Source organism: Ovis canadensis, chromosome 24 (genome assembly GCF_042477335.2).
Source record: "Ovis canadensis isolate MfBH-ARS-UI-01 breed Bighorn chromosome 24, ARS-UI_OviCan_v2, whole genome shotgun sequence".
In the NCBI taxonomy this organism is placed as follows: domain Eukaryota; kingdom Metazoa; phylum Chordata; class Mammalia; order Artiodactyla; family Bovidae; genus Ovis; species Ovis canadensis.
Genome location: NC_091268.1, coordinates 45,320,706 through 45,342,842, shown reverse-complemented (window position 1 = coordinate 45,342,842; position 22,137 = coordinate 45,320,706). Strand labels below are relative to the sequence as shown.

Here is a 22,137-nt window from a genome sequence, read left to right as displayed (position 1 = left end):
AAGGATACTGGAGTGGGTTCCCAAGCCTTCCTCCAAGGGATCTTCCCAACCCAGGTATCGAACCCAGGTCTCCCCCTCTGCAGGTGGATTCTTTACCGTCTGAGCTACGAGGGAAGATCACTTGTAGGATTTTATTTTAACTTTTCTATGACCATGATCATTTTTCCCTTGTTAATAAAATTCCTTAGGAAGATTATTTTTATGGGTGAACGCTGCACTGTTGCATCAGTCTGTTCCTCAGTTTGGGGACATTTAGGTTCATGAAGTCTGTGTACTATATTCATCCAGAGATTTAGAAATACATGGATTAAAATGCCTGCAACCTCTTCTTATAATTCTGTGACTCACAGCAAGTTACTTAATGTTTTCAATCCTCAATTTTCACTCTCTCACTGTAAACTGGAATACTAAAACCCATACAGTGGGGGTGGGGAGAGGTTCGGGAGGTGGTGTAAGGTTAAAAAAGGGAACATATGTGTGTCATAGCATATATCCCGTCTCTTTCTACACGCCTGACAATAGCCACATACATAACATTTTATCACATTATTTTGTAATTGCATGATGAAATTTGTTAACAAATTCACATAGACATTTTTGTTCATTTTTGGATAAATAGCAAGAGAAGAGTTGCTTAAGTAACATGAAAAGCGTGAAGGCTCTTGCTACACATTGCAGAATTATTTTGCAGATAGAAAACTGGCATTCCTTCACAAGTGGATGAGTGCCTGCCTTACTGCCTTACAACCCTGCAACGTTGTGTATCAGCAGTTACATTTTTCTTTTTGTTTGATCAATGAAAAAGAAATATATCTCCTTTTTACTCCGTGTTTCTTTGATTACCAGCGAAGCTGAACATTTTTTCCCCCATATGTTTATTAGCCACTTATAGTTCCTCTCCCATGAATTGACCTCTCTGCTTTTGAAAGAAAGGATGAGTCTCCAAGGGCTAGCCAGAGAAAAGATGCTCCAGTGATCATTACCGCGGAGCCCTGGGGCCAGGAGTTGCAGGAGAGAGAATTAGGAGCCTCCTGAGACTGCCGGGCGACTATCAAGTAGGCTTCTTCCCAAACCAGAGCCAGGCTTTTTCTACACAGCCAGCCTGCAATCAGTATTTGTTCTCTACCATTTCATTTGTTCTGTTAAGAAATATTTTGGATTTTTTGAGAGGGGCTCTTCACATTCCACTCAAGTCAGTGCTTATAATTCTTCCCGGGGAGACGACCAGTATTGCCTTCTCAGTTTGGGTTTTTGCTCTGAGAGTCCCATCAGTTCACAGTGCACTGCTGTAGATCTTGCCAGAGTCTTTTACGATCCCTGCCAACCAGCCAGGAGCTGTGACTGCTCCGTAACCTTCCTAGATTTAAATCTGTTGCTCGCGTTTTCCTCGTGGTGTTACAGAGCAGCAGAGCCCATCCATACTGATGTCTTAATATCATTCTCTCCTCCTTGGATTTATAGGGTGGAATAAACCCTCTGCCATAGAAGTGCTTATTGATTACTGAAGTACATAATAAAGCCTAAGAATAAAGTAAGACCAAGTAGTCGGTCCTGTTCCTGGCAGATGACAGTAAAACCCTGGGCAAGGCAATCTCTGAGGACTGCCTTCTGCATGGAGCTAGAAAGTCCCCTTTTAATTAGGCATCCACATAGTAAGCATGAATGATAGAAATCAGACAAAAAGAGTACACTCAGTACTACATGACTCCATTTATATAAAACTCTAGAAAATGTACAAACTCATCTGTAGTGACGGAAAGCAGATCAGTGGTTGCAGGGAGAAGTGAAGGTGGTACCCGCTTGGAAAAGATGGAGGGATAGCAAAGGAGCCCAGGGAAACCTCTGCAGGCAGTGGATGTGCTCACTCTTCTGATTGTGGTGGTAGTTTCATGGGTATATGCATGTGTGTCTCCAGTACCCTTCAAATATGGGCAGTTTATTCATGTCGATTATATGTCACTAAAGCCACTAAAAATAATAAGCAGTACAAAGAGGTAATCCTTGGCTCACTCTGTGTTGGAAACTTTTTTTCTCAAGAAGGTATATTTTGAGGAATATTTAGGAGGGTCTAATGAGATTAAATTTTACCTTCACTCTTGAATAAATAGAGCTTTCAGAAGATTGCATGGTGTCAATCCAACATAAAATAGTAAGGTATTCCAAAGGCAAGATAGCCCTCTCTTCATCTCTTTTCTCCTTTCTTACATTTGAACCTTAAAGGTGACTTTCTATATAATTTTTCTGTAAGACAGAACAGGCTGAGCCCTTTATACGAGTGTTGGGTCCCTTGTCCCCATCGGCCCCACTAATCCTGTCAGCATATCTCCTCCACCAGGAGAGATCCTACAATGAAGAAAAAGACAGTTCCAAAATGTTGGCAGTCTAAAAGGGGACAGACACTTTCAACACAGAGAGATGTTTGTTTTCCTTGCATTTTAATTCTTAATTTTTGACACAGTGGGGAACTCCAGTATGGCCGCCATTTAAAATGTGATTGCCTCTGTCACTGGGGTGTTGTGACTGAAGGCCAGGAAGCAAAGCAAAGGAAGCGCAGAGACAGCACCTACTGCTAAGGTGGTGGTCCATTTCTCTGCCTCCAAATGTTTCTTTTCTCTAGCCTGACGAGGAGTCACTCGGGGAGACTGAAGCTGGAATTTGTACAACCTCTTTTCAGTCCCCCTTGATTTTAATCAGAAATACACAATTATTCTTTTCCTCCAAAGAGAGAAACTCAATCCCCATTTTAAATTCAATTATTGTAATTGCAGCATTCAGAAAAATAGCACATTCATTTTCTAATAAGAGATTGTGGATACCAAATTACTGCATATAGTATGTCAAAACAGGAAACTTGAGACTGGCAGGCCAGTGGGTGTTTTTATCTTGGCAATTTGTATTTTCTTGCAGACAATTTATAGTAATCCTAGCCTTCCTTGTTTATGATATAGAAGACGGAGTTTTCAAGCCATTCTAAAATAAAGACTGTTGTTACATATAATTTAATTTAAAATCCTAGCTACGAAAACGATGAATTCTAAGAGGAGCAAACGTTAAGTACCTCATAAAGAGAAGAAGGAAAGGAATCAGGGTTTAGTTCTGTGATACAGCAGTTCAACATGTCTTCAGATCTCCTTGAACTACCTCCTGACATTTGTAAATCAGTTTGCCTCAAGCCATATTTCTATTCCCTTCACCATCTTGCAGTTTAAAAACAAAACAGAAAATCTGATTGGTGGGAAGCTGATAATGTGGCTGTTATGTTTTAGGAATATGAGAGCACCCTGTTCCTGTTCAAGTCCAGTTGCTTTCCGTTGGCTTGAAATGAGTCCAAATTAAGAAGAAATACTTTAGGATTTCGAGTTTCCTCATTTCCTTAAAAGAGTAACCTTAACACTGGATTTTTACAAGTGTATGGTGTTATTTTTTTTAGGATTTACTTTTATCTCGAAATTATACTGACGTTCTTTCTCATAGATGCATTCAGATAGCCACCACCTTTGAACACATTAGCATCCATTCCATCAACCGCTGTTTAGTCATTGGTCTCCTTAATTAAACACTTTCTGTGACACTTTCCCTGAGATGTTTGACTCATATAGTTTATGAATTCATTCTTTCATGCATATTTATTGAGCATGGACTAGGGGCCAGGTTTAGGAAGAGCAAGATGCAAGCAAACTCTGAGGTAGGTTTGGGGAGAGAAGTCCATACCTGTGGAAAAGGGCACACACATGCCCTTGTGTGCCAGGGTGGGTGGACCTCCTCTGCTGGACTGCTGAGTGCGCACTGAGTGATGAGCACTTTAGTTATAGTCTCTCAGTTATTCACCATTTCTGAAGTTACCAAAGTCAATGCTTTCAAAAGTTTGGTCTCTTCCCAAGGTTACTCTGTTGGCTGATTTTTTTAGCTCCATCCTTAAACAGATCTTGCATATAAATAAACTGTGTGCAAAGGGCTATCCAAATAGCCCCTAATTCTGATTGGTCAAGGTCTCTGGACAAATTGCAAAATGACTGGCTTTCCTAGTTACAGTGATAATCACTTGAGTTTCTGATATTTATTCTGTGTATGTGTCCACTTATTTATTTTGCCAGTTTGAATTTGAATGAACATCTTAATGATGTCAAAGCATAAGTCATAATTTGCACACTGCATAATCTACAAGTATAGATTCCACATCTTAGATCTATACATTTTACTTAGGCCCTATGCATAGGGTTAATAAAAGAATAAATGGTGCTCAGTTGTGTCCAGCTCTCTGCAGCTTGGACAGGACTGTAGCCTGCCACAGTCCTTTGCCCATGAAATTTTCCAGGCAAGAATACTAGAATGGGTTGCCATTTCCTATTCCAGGGGATCTTTCTGACCCAGGGATCAAACCTGAGTTTCTTGCATTGCCGACAGATTCTTTGTCATCTGAGCAAGCAGGGAAGCCCTTCTACATAGGGTTACTGACTACTGTTTGACTGAAGAATAAGTCCAAATTCTGTTAACCTTCAGAATTATGCAGTAAGAACCAAAAGGAATGCTTAGTAAATTGAATTCTAAAGCGTCTTTCCTTGTTGGTATTTTATGCATGAAATAAAACCATTTGTTACCGGGAAGATTCCTGTTGTTCTCTTTGAGAGGCAGTGGTGGTTTCTGCTTTTGTTTGTTTATTTAGGTTATTGTTTCTGCTTTTGTGCAGCATAGTATCACGTCTTCAAACACCTCCCAAGCAGAAATCCTTGCAGAATATGATTTTCCCTCTGGCAATAAAATAATACAAAAATCCAACCCAGCATTTAAATGACTATTAAGTTACCTCATTTCTGTGTGTGATACAACATATCTTTTAGGAAAGAGTTGGAAAAAAACAAACTATTAGCATTTCTCTCTGGCTGCTTTCATATGCTTGAACTTATTTCATTTTCACAAAAGTCTGGTGGAGTAGGTATAGTCCCCTTTTACAGGTTAAAGAAAAGAGAGTAGGTGCCAAGATACTAGGGGCTTCCCCAGTGGCTCAGCAGGAAGGAACCTACCTGTAACACAGGAGACAAGGGAGACTTGGGTTCCATCCCTGGGTTGGGAAGGTGCCCTGGAGAAGAAAATGGCAACCGACTCCAGTATCCTTGTCTGGAAAATTCTGAGGACAGAGGAGCCTGGTGGGCTCCAGTCCATGGGGTCCCATGACAGGACTTAGCACAGGCATGCATGCCAAGATGTTAAGTACCTTTCCCAGGATTGCCTGGCTGCTAAATGGACGGGTCAGAATCAGAACCGAGGTCAGCCTCAGATTTAATGAGCGGGCTCTGTGCTCGGTCCTGCTCTTAAGGGAGAGCCGTCTGGGCTAGAGTGGAGGCGTGGCTGATGTGCTGCGTTCACTGCTGCTTATAGGCACCACACCCTCTTCAGTCTCAGCCTGCCTCTACTTACCCTCCGCTGAGCCGTCAGTCAGGAAGATATTTTTAAAGCAATGTCTTTGTACACTATGTCCCCTCCATATGAACATGTTCCATTTCGAGAGCGCGTCCATCAGTCCAGTTGTCCAGAAGTCTGACAGAGTTCGCCTAGGTACCCAACCAACAGAATCAGCTATATAGTACTGTACTGTAATCGTTCATAATACTTTTCACACAAATAATACTTAAAAATGAAACATCTGAACCTTCCAGTACAGTACCTTGATAAGTACAGCAGGTCAGCACCACTGGCATCCAGGGACACGTTCGCATCTTCGAGAGTTCACAGCTGGATGGCTGCACTGCATGGTACATGAGAGCGTGAGGCGGTCTGCTGCACTTGCTGGGAACACACACTCTGGAGGACAGAACTGGGTTCCTATACTGCCTCTTGCCCTTGGAAGGCCTAACTTCTCATCTTGAAAATTAGGGGTCACCATACTTCCCTCCCAGGGCTGTTGTCAGGACATTCATTTTAAATGACTGATAGCTGTTGGCTTTCATTTTAGCGGAAAATGCTTTTGCGATCATCCTAGGGAGGATCCCTACCCAGAAAGAGCCATGCTGCAGAGAGATGTGAAGTGTACTTCATGAACCAGGCTTTTCTGAAAAAGACAGCTTGGAGCTGCTCTGCTGTTGTGGGTCCTCCTCTTTTTTCCTTTTTCTGTTTTTTTTGTTGTTGTTGTTGTTGTTGTTTTTTGCCACAGGTGGACATTGTCCCTTTGACAGGGAATTGAAGGTGCACTTAGCATGGAAAGCAGAAACTACATTCAGTGCTTCACAACCTTAGGGGCTGGAGAGAAGAATGGTTTGAAGCAGCTTCATTACCTAGGGAAAAAGAACTTGGAGTTACAAGCTCTTTAAGAAAGATGCTTTTACTTGGCGTGTTGGAGAAAATAGAACAATTACCTATTGAAGGCAAAGTGTATGAAAAAACACCTCTGTTCATTTTTCTCTGATCATCTAATCTCTTCAGATTCATTCTGCCTTCCTGAAGGTGATTCAAGCCACGCTTGTCTTTGTGGAGTGGCTCCCCCACGCCTCCCCGTGGCTGGGGCACATGGTGATCACCTGAAGTTCCCAGAGAAAGGCAGACATTTCCTCCTGCTCAGGGGAGCTTCCTCAAAGGACTGGCGTTCCACAGGAAGTATTGGATCTGTGTAATGTGTAGAAGGAGGGAGGGAGGGAACCCACAAATCATCAAAGCGCTGATGAGCGTTTTTCAGGATCTTTAAAACTGCACTGGGCCCTCTGATGAATCTGGGGACACCAGACTACTCTCTGAAGAACTCACCATCTGCTGGGAGCAAGACTTATATATGTGACATCCGGGGAGAATTCCATTTTATCTAAACTAGAACCAGTCAGATTTCTAGCCACCTGGCACGCATACTCTTAAAAAGATTTTTTAAATGGAAACCTCAATCTTTGTTGCATAATAAATGACCAAATGATCTTTAACACCTCTTGAGTGCTTTCTGTATGTCAGGCACAGTTCTAATCCCTTTTATGTTTATTACATATATATTGGGGCTTCCCAGGTGACTCAGGGGTAAAAAATGCGCCTGTCAGCACAGGAGACCTGGGTTCACTCCCTGAGTCAAAATCACTTGCAAAAGAAAATGGCAACCCATTCCAGTATTTTTGCCTAGGAAATTCCATGGACAGAGAAACCTGGAAGGCTACAGTCCATGGGGCCGCAGAGTCAGACATGATTTAGCTACTGAATATGCACACATGCATATATATATATTGGGTTGGCCAGAAGGTTCCTTTGGGTTTTTCCATCTTAGCCTATGGAAAATCCCAAACAGACTTTCTGGCCGACGCAATATTTGTTATGTATATGTGCTAGTCACTCCTAAAGGAAATCAGTCGTGAATGTTCATTGAAAGGACTGATGCTGAAGCTGAAACTCCAATACTTTGACCACCTGATGGGAAGAACTGATTCATTGGAAAAGACCCTGATGGTAGGAAAGATTGAAGGCAGGAGGCGAAAGGGACGACAGAGGATGAGATGGTTAGATGGCATCACTGACTCGATGGACATGAGTTTGAGTAAGCTCCCAGAGTTGGTGATGGACAGGGAAGCCTGGTGTGCTGCAGTCCATGGGGTCGCAAGCAGTAGGACACAACTGAGCAACTGAACTGAAGTCACTTTAATCATGTCTGACTCTGCGACCCTATGGACTGTAGCCCTACAAGGCTCCTGTGTCCATGGAATTCTCCAGGCAAGAATAATGGATTGGATTGACGTACCCTTCTCCAGGGGATCTTCCCAACCCAGGAATCAAACCTGAGGCTCTTATGTCTCCTGCATTGGCAGGCAGGTTCTTTACCTCTAGTGCCGCTTAGGAAGCCCATTTCATATGTGCATGTGTGTATAAAATATATTTATTAATGCAATGAAAGTTCTCAACATCCTCCTGAGCTTGATACTGTTAATAGCCCCATTTGATAGATAGTGGAACTGAGGCACAGAAAGACAGGTAATTTGTCCAAGGTCCTACAGTTCATGTGCCATCTAGGTAGGATTTGAACCCAGGCCAGCTGGCTCCACAGATACAGATGAAGAAGATTAAGGTGGTCTTTCAAGAGCTCGTTGGCAGATTGGTTCAGATGAAGAGCTACCAGGTTTTGTTAGCTGCTCCTCTGGCTCCCTAAGATTTGAGGCACCCTCCCCCTGGTGTAACTCTGGCCAGCACAGGCCCTGTGTGGCCCGTCCCACCCCACCGCTCTCTGGCCCCGCCAGTCCTCTCATTTGTCGTTTCTCTTACTGAGCACATTTCTAAACGAGGAAGGTTGCTCTGCTTTAAGGACATACAAATGGCTTGCCCTCACCTGTCAAGCATGATCCTTGTATTTTACCAGGCCCATTATGAACGCAATCTTTCTGTCGAAAATTTGCATACCTCCTTTCTTGAAAAGTAATGACAGCAATTTCTTTCCCTCCGCTCACTTTCTGAGTGTCTCATTTAACGGCACCTGTGAAACCGACAGGCGCAGAGATGAGAAGTGAAAGAGAGCAGTTGATTAAATCATCATCAAGTCGGGCCTCAGAAAGTCAATTCTGCTTGCCGTCTGCAATGATATCCTTTTATCTTAAAGTAATGAGCTATGGCACTTTTGCATCGGGTAATGCGATAAGTTCTATTAGCATGTTCCATTTGCCTCACAAGCAAGGGCAAGTCATTTTAGCTAGCTCATATCACTGCAATCAAAGCAATTGGCTTCCCAGGCAGAGAAGAAAGAGAAAAGGCTCAGGGTGATTTCTATGGATCACAACACAGCGGAAAAAATAGACTCTTGTATTATTTTAACCCATAACATACTTTTCCTTTTTCCTCATCAGCAAATTTGGGTTTTATTAGCTCACCCAGGACTCTGAAGAGAACCAAGCCACAGTTGAAGCAAACCTAGGGGGACTCAGGCCCCACCCAAAGAAACAAGCAACCGGAATCTAGAAGGAGAAAACTGCAGCCTTATGAGGGGGGAAGTTGGGCTGGGGGTTGTCACAGATAGAATCCTGCCAAGCAAGGTAGTGGAGAAGGTCTCCCTGGTAATAACGCTGTGGTCTTATAATAAACTCTTCCTTCACACCATCTTCAAAGTCATTTGTAATAGGTCCCCAGGCAGGTACGGATTAATGCTATTGATGACTTAGAATCAGTAAATCAATGACAAGGAGGCAAAGGATCTGTTGCTTAAGCTTAAAAGAGATGGTTTACAAATCACCCAGCCCTAGCCTGTCAGTTTTACCTTTGGACAAGAAACTCATTTTTCTCATTTTGGCAATCACCGAGGCTTGTGAGCTCTGGGGTTTAAGTACGTTTCATCTTTGGGGTTTATGTATGTTTATGCCTGGCAAAATGTCACTTCCTTTCTTCTAAGGAAAAAAAAAGTGCTGAACACTTCAAATATTTGTGAAATATCCATTTCTTCCCCTATTTCCAAAAACCCTACTGTATTTTAATGAGCTAAGTGGAAATTTACAGCATATAGTTTTTTTTTTTTTCTCCTATACTTGGATTTCCAAGTGACTAAAAGGAAAAAAAAATATTGAAAATTAACTTGTGGGCTGGAAAACTTCAAATTGGACAGCTTGATTTCTGGAAATAGATTGGCAATCAGTGGTCAAAATGAACCTGGCACACAGTAGTCACTTTTAAATTAATTTTTGAATGAAACTGTGTGATCACCTGAGAGATGCTGGAGGAAAAAGAAGTCTTCTCTTAGGCCCCTCAGATCACATGGGTTGTCTGAACTCTGGCCAGTTCAAGCTGAGAACTTGCAAAAATGCCAGCTTCAGAAAACTTGCCATATAGGAATGATAAAGTTACCAGAATTCCATAAGTTTCTGTAAGTTTGCTCTCGATTTTACCTGCTGAACAGCTGAAGATTGATATATTATTTTGAAATATGTACATGTGACTATCAGAAGCTGTACTCTTATGTTTTAAACTGTCTTTGGACACACACATCTCTTGATTCGAAATGTTTGTCACTCAGTCATGTCTGACTGTTTGGAACCCCATGAACTGTAGCCCGCCAGGCTCCTCTGTCTGTGGAATTCTCCAGGCAAGAATGCTGAAGTGGGTTGCCCTTCCCTTCTCCAAGGGATCTTCCCGACCCAGGGATTGAACCTGGGTCTCCTGCACTGCAGGCAGATTCTTTACCATCTGAGCCAAGAGGGAAGCCCTTGATTAGGCTTTCATTTTTTTTTCCCCCCTGAGCTATTTTATTTGCTTAGACATAGTTATTGTTGAAATACAGGGGGAAAGGAACCGATGACATCATTTTATACTGAGAAACCCCTAACCATTTTCAGGATTAAAATACGTGTTTTATTTCTAGGGCCCCCATAGCTTTAAATTTAACTTACAGTCAAAAGCCGGCATGAGAGCAACGTAAACAATGTGGAATGAGAGTTTTAAGGCATGGTGAAAGACAGACAACATCAGAGTTGCCACATGTGGTGCAAAAGAGCTGCCCGTTCTCTTTTTCATGTACGTGGAACTGGGCAGATGGGAAGATGGTGGCAGACATGTTTGTAGTCACCAAGCCACTTCCTCACTTCCTCAAATAAGAAAATAAGTGTCATATTTTCTGCAGGTGGCTTCTTCTGAAATTGCTTTTAGGTGAGGGATGTCGTTACCGTCTTAGATAAACCACCTGCCCCAAAGGGGAATCTGTTTGTTTTGTTGCGGGCAAAGTGAAATTGTGCTGATGTTAGGGGCTGTCGTTTACAAGGTGGGGTTCTCCCTCATTTTCCTCTCATTTCCTTTAGGCAGAAAGAAGTATAAAATAACTTTGTTCAGTGATGGTGTTCGGCCCTGACATCTTTGGTGGCAATGATAAATGGATTTGAGACACGAAATAACTGTTCCAGCAAGGTCCATTGAGCAGAATGTAGAACAGTGCCCTCCTCAATGTCATTGTGTGTGGTGTATTCAATGATTGCTACTTTCTGCTTAAGAATGCATTCTATCACCAGGTCCCTGGAATTCCATCTTGTTCTTCATCCCGAATGAGGCAGAGGTGTTGCAGACCTTGGCTTATTTCTGTTTGAGTCTTAAAACACACATACTGAGATTCCCAAATGGCAATGAGAAATGTTTGCTTTTGAGGATGTGCAGATACAATAAAATCATAATCATGTTTTGTCCAGGCCTTTTAATGGAAGATATTCTCTTCTGTGAGCTTCCCTGGGGGCTCAGTGGTAAAGAATCAGCCTGCCAATGCAGGAGACTGTGGTTCAGTCCCCAGGTTGGGGAAAATCCTCTGGAGAAGGAAATGGCCACCCACTCCAGTATTCTTGCCTGGGAGATCCCGCGAACAGAGGAACCTGGCAGGCTATAGTCCATGGGGTCGCAAGAGGGTCTGACACAACTTAGCCACTAAACAATAACATCTTTTCTTCTGGGCCCCATCTCTCTTGTGTGTGTATGTGTGCTCAGTCATGTCTGACTCTTTGTGACCCTATGGACTGTAGCCAGCCAGGCTCCTCTGTCTATAGGATTTTCTAGGCAAGATACTGGAGTGCGTTGCCATTTCCTTCTGCAGGGGATTTTCCTGACCCAGGGATCAAACCTGCTTCTCCTGTGTCTCCTGCATTGTAGGTGGATTCTTCACCACTGAGCCAGCGGCCACCTCTCTTGGTTCTGCTGATCATTTTTACCCTGCCTGCTGTGTTCAAGCACACATTCCTTTGTATTAAGCAGTTAAGTTAGTCAGTGTTTCCTCTGCCTGTCTTTCTTTAGAATTACTTGTCTTTTAAATCAGCGTTTGCTTAAACTGCATGAAATCAGGAATTCTAAAGGTGAGTGAGATGGATTTATCACTATGATTGAGCGTCTGCTTGTGTCTCAAGGCCTGGAGGAAGATGAACGAGGCACTGCCCTTACCAACACAGCGCCCGTGCTCCAACTGGAAGACTGTTGTGGCCAACAGTGAAAACACAGTTTTATAAGAGATGGAGGCAGAAGCAATTAATTCTAAAAAGAGTACTGAAATTCTAAGAATTCTCAATTCCAAGAAGAGTGTTGGAAGACTCAGAGGAAATTGTATTTTTAAAGGTGAATTATAAGTTTTTAGGGGGAAACTTGGAAGAACAGAATTCCAGGCAGAGGACATTGTTAAGTGCAAAGATGGGAAGACCTGAGAGTGTGATCCAGTGTACCGGGGTGTGACTGGATGTGTCAGGATTATACCACTCCAAGCGTGGATGCAGACCAAAGCCAGCCTGTGAGCTCTCTGTAACTGCCTACTGCGAGATTAGTATAGCGGTTGAGAGTAAGCATTTGGGAACTTTTACAGCAATTTAGTAGAATAATTTTATATCTCTTAAATCTAATAACATTTTTATATGTCTTTGCTTTCCTTTTCCACTTTTCTAGCAATTATTTTTTATTGTATCTTACAAAGTATTGGTCTACAACATGTTGAAAATTAAAACAAAAACAAACGGTCCTTCTCCTCAGAAAGCCCGAGAAGCACTGGGTTGGAGGAGCAGAGGGCAGTGGAAGAGCCAGGAAGCCGTGTAGTGTTTTCATTGCCCTCTAGGCCATGGGAAGTGTCATGAGCAAATTGGAATTTAGGAAATCCACTCTGTTCAGTAAAGACTTGGATCAGAAACAAAAGAGACCTTGGGCCTTGGAAAGCAGTCATTAGCCTCTTGCAATGATAAAATAAAAGCCTGAAGGAAAGCGATGGCCGTGAAGATGGAGAGGACTCAGAAAACAGAATCGATGGTGCGGGGTGAGAGAGGAAGATAGATCTGCTCAAGATTGGAGTCAGGGATGATGACAAGACTCTTCGCTCGGGCAGTTGAGTGATTGCATGGTGATGTCATCACCAAGCACAGCCTGGGAGGGGGCAGCTGTGGGCTGAGCAGAAAATGGTGAGTCTGGATTTTGATGGATACTTGACCTGAGATGTTTCTAGGGCTTCAGGAAGAGGGTGGAGCAAACGAAACATAAGTCAGTAACAGTTAATATTAATTGTCTACACTTACTCTGTACTATGTCTAAGTTGTTTCCATGTATCAATTCATTTTATTCTCACTTTCCTAGGAGGGAAATGCCATTATTACCCACACTTTACAGAGAAGTAAACTGAGAGGCAGAGAGTTTAAATAACTTTCCCAAAGTCACACAGCTGGCAAATGGTAGGCATGGAGAGTTTTTTAGTCTCAGCGTACACATGTTAGCTGGAGCTGAGGGATTCTTTAAAGACTCCCCTGGAAATCATATAGAAATGATAGACCTGCACATGCAACTCTAGGGAGACAATGACATGAATGAATATGTCGAAAAGGAAGGACCCTGAGCAGATATGAGGAAAGAGCAACATTGGTGAGTGTGTACAAGGGAGAAATTCCAGCATGTTCGGTGGAAACATTCCAAATTTCCAGCACTAGGAAATTTTTTTTTACTAGATTATTTACAACCCATACAGTGGATTACAGTGCAGCCTTTAAAAAAAATATGATGTTACTGGCAAATTGTACTCATTACACTAAAATATTGGATATATTGGGTGAAAACAAAAGTGAAAAGTTAAAGTAGAAAAGTGGGCTTCCTCATGACTGAGGGCTTTCCCAGTGGCTTAGATGATAAAGAATCTGCCAGCAATGCAGGAGACCTGGGTTTGATCCCTGGGTTGGGAAGATCCCCTGGAAAAGAGAAAGACAACCCACTCAAGGATTCTTGCCAGGAGAATTCCATGGACCAAGGAGCCTGGCAGGCTACAGCCTATGGGTTACTGGCAAATTTTACTCATTAAACTAAAATATTGTACATATTTGGTGAAAACAAAGCAGGTTACCAAATAGTAACCTTTGTTTTCATTTCTTAAAACCTGTGGGTGAAGGATGAAGAGAATGAAGGAAAGGCTGGAATGAATTATGTGATGTGAAGCGAAGTGAAAGTCGCTCAGTCGTGTGCAACTCTTTGCGACCCCATGGACTATTCAGTCCATGGAATTCTCCAGGCCAGAATACTGGAGTGGGTAGCCTTTCCCTTCTCCAAGGGATCTTCCCAACCCAGGGATTGAACCCAGGTCTGCAGTGCAGGCAGATTCTTTACCAGCTGAGCCACATTGTGCAAATGTGTTAATAGTGTTTGTCTGTAGATGGTACACTGATGGTTTCTCTTTTTTAACATTTATTTAATTATTTAGCTGTACTGGGTCTTAGTTGACACTTGTGGACTCTTAGTTGTGACAAGTGGGATTTAGTTCCCTGACCAGGGATCCAATCTGGGTCTCCTGCACTGGGAGTAAGGCGTCTTAGCCACTAGACCACCAGGGAAGTCCCTGGTGGGTGATTTTTGAACATGTATTTTAATACATATGTATTAATTTTCAAAAAGAGAAAATATTGGGGTAGGGATTGGTTGGTTATTTTCTGGGTTTAAGAGGCAAGACTTGTCTGGGAAAGGAAGAAGTTGCCTCCAAAGGTTTGGTCTGATTTGAGGAAGAAGAGGTGAAGAGGCAGTTGGGTGTGATGGGTTGGAATGAGCGCAGGTACCCAGGTGAGGAACTGGTCGCTTGCTAATCCTGCATTCCAGGCATGTGGCTTGGATTTCATGCCTCCTGTTTCCCTCTCTTGTCAGTGGTGGGTCGGGGTCATGACTTTGTCTGAAGGCTGAGTGGCCAAGAATTCTTCCCCATCTGGCTTTTAAAATGGAGGAAAGGATTTTCAGCTGTTCACAAAGGGCTTTGAAATCCAGTCATGGCGAGTACTCTGCCACCTCGAGCTGGTTGTTAGCATGCAACCTGTTTGCTAATAAACCAATATAGGACCTTGGTGTCAAAATGCTTAAAACGGTCAAATCAGCCGGGACCGCATTTCTGTATCTGACATGCCTTTTTTCCATTTCCCAGCCCCATGCAGAACATAAACCTGACTCAAGAGGTGGCTCCGTGTGAACTCTCATAAATTGGAGTGGGTATCTAGGGAGTGGGGAGCAGACACCTCTTCTTTTAACCTTTCAGGACAAAGGATCATTTGGCCAGAAATCCACACCATATTGAACTTAGGGTGTGAAAGCCTTACAGTGTATTAAATGTGAATTTGAGACCATGAATTCTACCCACACCGACTCCATAAAACAGCCTCCCTTTTTCATAAAGCAGGCCCATAAACCGCTGCCAGTGAAGCAGAAAGACTCCTTAGGACTGTGGCTCGCTTTCCGTCTGGGGTTGTCAACAAACCCCCTTTATGAGTGGAATAGACCTCTTGTATGTGTCGAGCTTCTGGCTTTTTACAGAGTGTGTTAGGAGCCAGGCTAGGCAAACGTTCGGCACTGTTTGCTGAGTGCATTTATTGCCTTTGCATAATTTATGAGCTGGAGGGGTTGACCATCATTCGTCTCTGCCAGGGGCTGGCACTCCAGGCTCCAGAGAGCGGAGCTGTAAATTGGATGGTGCGCTCCTGCTGAGCTCACGGCAAAGTCCTCGGGTCAGTATGGGAATTTAATACCAGAAATGGAACTGTTTTCTCAGCGCACCATGTGGGCCCCAGCGCAGCACAGACTGTTTTGGCAGACTCTGCGACTGGCCTTGTCGAGGGGCTGTCACTCACCCGGCATGTTGTGTGGGGAGCCTGAGCATTTTTAATCGGCTTGGCATCCGTGCTGCTTCCATAATGGATACCAGTAGGTCTCAGTTCTTCACCATATGCTTAACTCTGGAGACAAGGTGCTTCTGGGTATATCAGTAATTACTTGATGCAGAATTAAGTGGACCTTGAAATTAGAACTGGACTGTTGGAAAGCAGGAAGCTTAACACTTTGATAGGAATAACCATTCCCAGGGACACACTGCTGTTCGGGTGGGGGGAGGGGGTGTGGACAGCGGCGGTTCTTTCCCCCACCATCATCCCCACTCATCTGCCCCCTGCACGCCAGTCCTTGGGGGGTGTGGGCAGATGCTCTGCCCCTGCCTTCAGCTGCCACTGATTACCTCACGAGGTGGGCTGTGAACATCTGGGAAGATGAGCCTGCCTGGCAAAACCCTCTTCTGTCTTCCACACGCCTCCCGAATCATGCTCTGTCACTCTTGAAAATGTGCCAGGAACTTCAGAACCTCAAGGAAGGCTTCACTGAGGGCAATGGAGAAGCCACACAGTCAGGAGAACTGCTGTCCCTCACCCTCTGCTGTTGGAGGCCTTCGAGGTCTTCATCCAACCCATTTTCTTTCTCAGCTGGTTTGACTTATTATAACAGAGCAGTCTCTCAGGCAGAAGAAAGTCAGTTTACACAATCTGAGGTTGGGAGCTCGGCTGAGAAGGCAGTGGTTAAAGCACTGTCACCAAACCTCTGATAACCCTGTGGCATTGAGGAGCCAGTGCAAGAGCAGACGATGTTGCAGGCCGTGAGGCTGCCATGGGAATTCCTAAATGCGTGTTGCGCAGGCAGTTTAGTCCCCAGACTGAGTCTTAGTAGATGTCCACGTTTGGATGGTGGTTTTGTTACTCTCAATTGAAAACTCTCTAATTGTGGTTTAAACAATGTTAATTTATTGTTGACTTATCTGAACAAAACACTCCAAAGCCTGGCTGCTCTGAAGTTGGTTCCCATGTCTCAGTTGTGCCAAGATCTTTCTTCCCTTGCTTTTGTGCTTCAGCTTTTGGCCTCATTTTTGCAAAATGGCTGCCCCAGATCTGGACGTTGCATCTTCATGCAGTGATGTTGAGGGGAAAGAAGCAGTGCTTCTGCTTTTCTCCTTTTTGTGAAGAGGAAAGGGTTTTCCAGAACCGTAAGCAGACATATCCTCAAGTCCCAGCCAAAACTGGGTCTTACATTTACCCTTAGCTGCAAGGGAAGTTGGGAAATGGAGACTTTTGGTCTCGAAATGTTAGGAGATGGTACAGACGTGGGAGAAGGGGGACTGCGAATGGCTGTGGGTATGTAGCCAGCGGCGGCTGCTCTATAAGCGAATTTATTTCCCGTTTCTGGTCATAGCTGCATCAACTCCCTTGTCCAGGTGGCCACTCTAAAAACCCTTGGCATCATCCTAGACTTGTCCCTCTCGCTTCCACACCCACGTGTCGTCTAGTCCTGTCAGCTCTACCTTCACAGTCGCTGTGCCATCTGCTCTGTGTGTTAGTTGCTCAGTTGTGGCCGACTCTTTGCAACGCTATGGACTGAGGCTGGTCAGGTTCCTCTGTCCATGGGATTCTCTCGGTGAGAATACTGGAGTGGGTTGCCATTCCCTTCTCCAGGAGATCTTTCCCAACCCGGGGATTGAACCTGGATCTCCCTATGGCAGGTGGATTCTTTACCGTCTGTGCCACCAGGGAAGCCATCTGCTCTGCCCTTTCTCAAACCATGCATCTTGCTGGTCTAGACAGCATAAGGGTTGCCAGCCTGGTCTCCCCAACGGCCTGGTCCTTTCCTCACAGCACTTTGTCTCTCCTCCACTCCATGGAAGTGTCATCCTCACGGAGTAGGTTTATCTCTGATCACGTTACTTCTACTGTGAAACCGAAAGCTGCCTTAGGACCAGGCCCATGTCTTGACTGAATATCTGACCCGCTTAGCAGTGCTTATCGAGGTCCGTTGAGTGAATGAATAGACGTATTGACATGCTGAGTATTTACTCTCACAAAACACATCCTCTTCTTACTAATCAAGTATCGGATAACAGAACTTTATTCTTGGTTTGGGAATAAAAATATGTTCTTTTTTCCCTTTACTTCTAATGAAGAACCCAAAGCTTTGGGTTAACTGTCATTCTCTGGTCTTCTGAAACTGTGCTCAATGGTTGGAATCCATTAGATACCATGTGAGTTTCCTGACCTAAAGCTTTTTTTTTTTTTTTTTTTTTTGCCCACATTGTTGATTTGTTACCTTGACCTCTTGTCCTTGGCATGTTTTTAATAGAGAATATTCCCTCTTTTCTCTGGCTGATCACAAGTGATGAACCTTGCCTGTCATGTTCTGCTTCCTTCAAAGTCCACATGAGCGGATGCAGTGCCCAGAGGTTCGCCACTTTTCCTCTAGAAAAGCAACAGGAGAGAGCCATTCACATTAGCTAAAGGAGAGATGTCTCCATTAAGAGACTGATTTTGCTTTGACTCCCATTGAATGATCTTGATTTACCTTAATCTCGGGGCCAGATTGGCTCCTCTGTGGGCGTCCCCTCTGCCGTGAGGTGAAGGGTGCTCACTGGTGTGACCAGCTGACCACAGATGAGCCACGGTAGAAGCACTTCTCGCACTTTGCTTTTGTCTCTCTTCACAGCACTTGAACTGAAGACCTTTTCCAGCCCAGACACAATGTTTCCTATTTCCTTTACTTGTCTTGCTTTTTTTCTGTAGCAATAGCAAAAACATAACTCAATTTTTGCACTAATGCTCATTCTCTTGTCTTCCTTTTCAGTGTGACAGCGACAGTGACCAGGAAGAGAAGGTAAGCCCCTCCCATCCCCCAACTGTGGGCACAGCAGGCAGCATCGTGAACATCGGGGTCTCCCTCACACACTGCGGGGGGTGGGGTGCCAGCGTCATCTTCTGCAAAGACGGGCTATAGTCACGCAGTGACATTTCCTGTGACGAGAAAGAAATCTTTCATTTGTGAGGCCCACTTTTAAAAAATAAGCCCTTTAATGTTGCATATATATGACACTGCATTTTTCACTTTATAGAAGATTTTTAAAAAGGAAATTGTTTATTTTAATAGCCATCTGATTTTTCTGGTTTTATCCTTGATTGGAACATTAAACCTGCTAATATGCATTTGTAATGTCATTCCTGCATTTCTGTTACTGACCCATATGCTTCTTCCTGCTTTTCTGTACATATTGGCCTTCTTGATAGAAATGTTAATGGTTTACTCCTATGAGTTTTGGTTTATGTTAATGGTTTATTCCTGTTCCTCATGGGGATGGGCGGAGAGGTGGGCCAGGGCTGTCAGGTAGGAACCGCCCTCTTCTGGTCCAGGTGGATGGTCAGGTGGGAGGGTGCTTCTTCCAGCAGGTACACGCTCTGTTCCGAGGCTGATGGCCACCAGCCTCTGTGTAGCCGGTTCCACACGGACCAAGACAAGGAGCTCGGTCTGGGGGCGTCCAGAAGATCGGATCACAACCTGGTAAAGTGTACATTCTGCAGCCCGAGCCAAAGGGATTGTCTGTATGTTTCGTTTCTCTTCCTAGCTGTCCCAACCCTCCGACCAGATTTCTTTCCAATGTTATTGCTGCTCTATGCATTTTGAAAATAGTTAACCTGAATATCATGGTTTCTATATTGCTTGACACCAAAAGGAATGTACCCATCCTCCCCTCATCCCCAGTTTCTGGGTCTGTCCTGCCCAGCTGGCTTTCCTGAGCTCTTCTCCCCGTCACCTCCGACATGCTGGCAGACTTTACTCAGAATCCTGTGGTTAGTATTTAGTGGGATCTTTCCATGGAGCCCAGCATTTTCCCCCTCCTTCTCTGCTGCCAGCCTCCAAGAGAGATCTAAAGGCCCTTGTTCTGTGCTGTCGTTAATTTGAATTCAGCATATGCAGCCCGTTATAAAATGCGAGACATCATCATTTGAGCAGGTCAAGCATATTCAGATGAAGACAAATGGTGCTTATTTGATTTCCTTAAAATCAGGAAATGAAAAAAGTGCTCTCTGGAGAAATCATGTTCTGCCTGACTTGGATGATAGACCAGTGCGTGTCCCCCAGATAAGAACAGGCTCTCGCCTTGAGGTTTTTATCTCTGAAGGACGGCTAGGACTGTCAGCTTGCTGACATGTGCATTATCCATGTCATTTTAAACAAAGTGACCTATGGAAGGATGTGCCGTGCTGTGACACGGTAATGGGCTGTTGGATGACAGTGAAAGTACGCACTGGAAAGGGGGCTGTGGGTTAGTCTTTTGTTTAGCTGACAAGTAGGCGCTTCCTTCCTCCAGCCCCCGGGGAATCCTAACTCCTTGGAAGTCATCCCCCCCACTGTGTCTCTGGCAGCCAGTGTGCAGTGGGTGCCTGAGGCATGTGGGCAACAGTGGGTGTTTGGCAATCAAGTAAGCCTGCTGGCCCCCAAGCCATCCTGGCCACATCCCACAGGGCAGTCATCGTCGCGTTCTCTCAGGCCCGGGGCCCCAGGGAGAGACTGGCACTTCTGGCTGCTCCAGGAGATCTTTTACAGGTGACAGTAGATCTCACTTTCCAAGTGGGAGGCCCTTTCCAAGGGGACAAGGCTTCGTTGGGGTGGCACTGCCAAGCACACACTCCTGCTTTATAAGGCAGAGTGAATTCAGGAAGTGTCCCAGAAGGTGGTAAGGCATCCAGTTTTGTGTTCCATGAAGGTATCTTGATGAACAGTCTCAACCTTGACTGCTTCCGAATGCCCCTGGGGCTGCACGAGTTCCAGACACCCGGGCCGTGTCTCAGGCAAGTGCCTCAGACTCTGCTGGTGGCTAGCACCCCTTGTCTACAAGGTCACTAACTATTAATGTTGAGAATTATCAGCGCTGCCTGCAGTTTCCAGAGGCATCTGGGGGCCCAGGTGTTTCCTGCAACCTGGGAGCACCCCAGTTACTAGTTTGCTCTGTCCCTGAGTCTCTGCCCCTCTGGTGTCCATCTCCGAGTGTGGGAAGCAGCGAAGTGTCAGCCCAGAGGAATGGGTGAGAAGGTAGCCAGTGCCCATGGCTCTTGAGTTTGGTGTGATTTCGGGACAATGAAGGAGAATAGGAGATGTCCATAGGCAAGTCCACGGGAGGGGTGACGGTGGGGACAGAGGGCCACTGGGAGTGGCCAGTCCTTTGAAAAGGGGGGAATTCCTGCCTCACCTCCCCAGCCACTTTCCCTGTGCACGACAGTGGCCCCACAGGTCCTCGTCTCCTTCCCCAGGGGCTCCTCCACAGCGGCACTCCCCTGTTCCTCCAGGGGGGCCGCCAGGAGCCCTCGAGACTGTAATTGCCATCATGCCTGCTTGGCCCCGTTGTAGTTAAGACTGCCAAGGCTTCCCCTTTTGGGCTGAGACTGTCTGGTGTTTATCACTGACTTTAACACCATCCTCCCAGGCTTCTGCTCTGCACCAGAGCCTGGGCCCCTGTCAGCCTCCGCCTTGCCAGAGCCTCTTGCCGCCCGCTCAGAGCCCCAGAGCTCACCCGGGCTGCCTCCTGTGCTCTTCGGAGGACTCGCATTCGAATCTGAATTGCTAATGGTGGCAGAGATGCCACTCAGTGTCCCGGGATCCTTTCAGCAGCCCCACCAGGGAGGCTGTCGGAGGCAAAAGTGAGACTTGTAGGGGACCCACTGGGATTTCTCTCCGGAAGACCTGTCATTCTCTAACTCCATAGGGATCCACAGAGCCGGCGGTCTAAAATTAGGGTACCGTATTTCACACAGCTGACTGAATTAAGATAAACTCTGCTTTCCTCTGATACGAAGCTGTAATTTATAAAATGATACCCTTACTAATTAATGTGGAAGTGACTGAGAAGAGGGCTAGAAAGCGGAGCTTTCCATAAATGCAGGAGACATTCTCATACGTGGAGAAGGCTTGCCGGGACACCGAGCACAGCATCCCTTGATGCCCCAACTCCCCCCACCAGCAGTGAGAATACATTTCACGTTACTGTCAGTAGCCCTGGAGGACTTCTGTGAAGAGTAGGAATAGGGTGGAGGAGTAGAGAAGGCTGGGAATGCTGCATCTTAGATTGGGAATTGTTCTTTGCAGTTAGTGTAGAGAAAAGAGGCAGCACTTGGCACCTTAATCACCCAAATTAAGCAATTATTCCAGTCCCCCACCTGAAATGAATTGGTATAACGAGAACAAAGAGGCAACAGGCATATTTCCCCATGTTTGGCCTGTATTTTCTCTGTTTCCTCCCTTTCTGTCCTACTGGCAACAGCCCATTGTGCTGAGAAACACTCCCAGTTTGGTTGTGAAATCTAAGTGGAGATGGAAAGTGATTCTCCTTCCATTCACCCGCTTCCTGTGTGTTCTGTGGGCCACATGAATGAGCTGGTTGGAAGGGGTAGTACTCAGAGGTCATGCACTTGGGCCGCCGAGTCTGATGGCCTGGGCTTGTTCCTGACTGTCCCTCACAGCTCCGGAGCCACAGGCAAGCCTCGATCCTCTCATCTGCCAAATGGGGATAACAACGGCCCCCACCTCGAACCAGTTAAACTGGCTCTGTGCCTGGTCTGTGCTCTGTAAATGTCAACTTCTGTTAGTTTTCCTTGGAGTCGAGCA

The 22,137-nt window shown here is 45.1% G+C and overlaps 1 protein-coding gene across 2 annotated transcripts in view; it reads left to right on the top strand.

Annotated features, from left to right (window-relative positions):
• AUTS2 (activator of transcription and developmental regulator AUTS2) overlaps positions 1–22,137 on the top strand; it is a 1,204,224-nt gene that overhangs the window by 830,437 nt on the left and 351,650 nt on the right. For both annotated transcript variants that reach the window (XM_069570963.1, XM_069570962.1), the window contains exon 5: positions 18,328–18,357. In XM_069570963.1, coding sequence (XP_069427064.1) covers positions 18,328–18,357 — 30 coding nt within the window. The remainder of the gene's footprint in view (positions 1–18,327; positions 18,358–22,137) is intronic.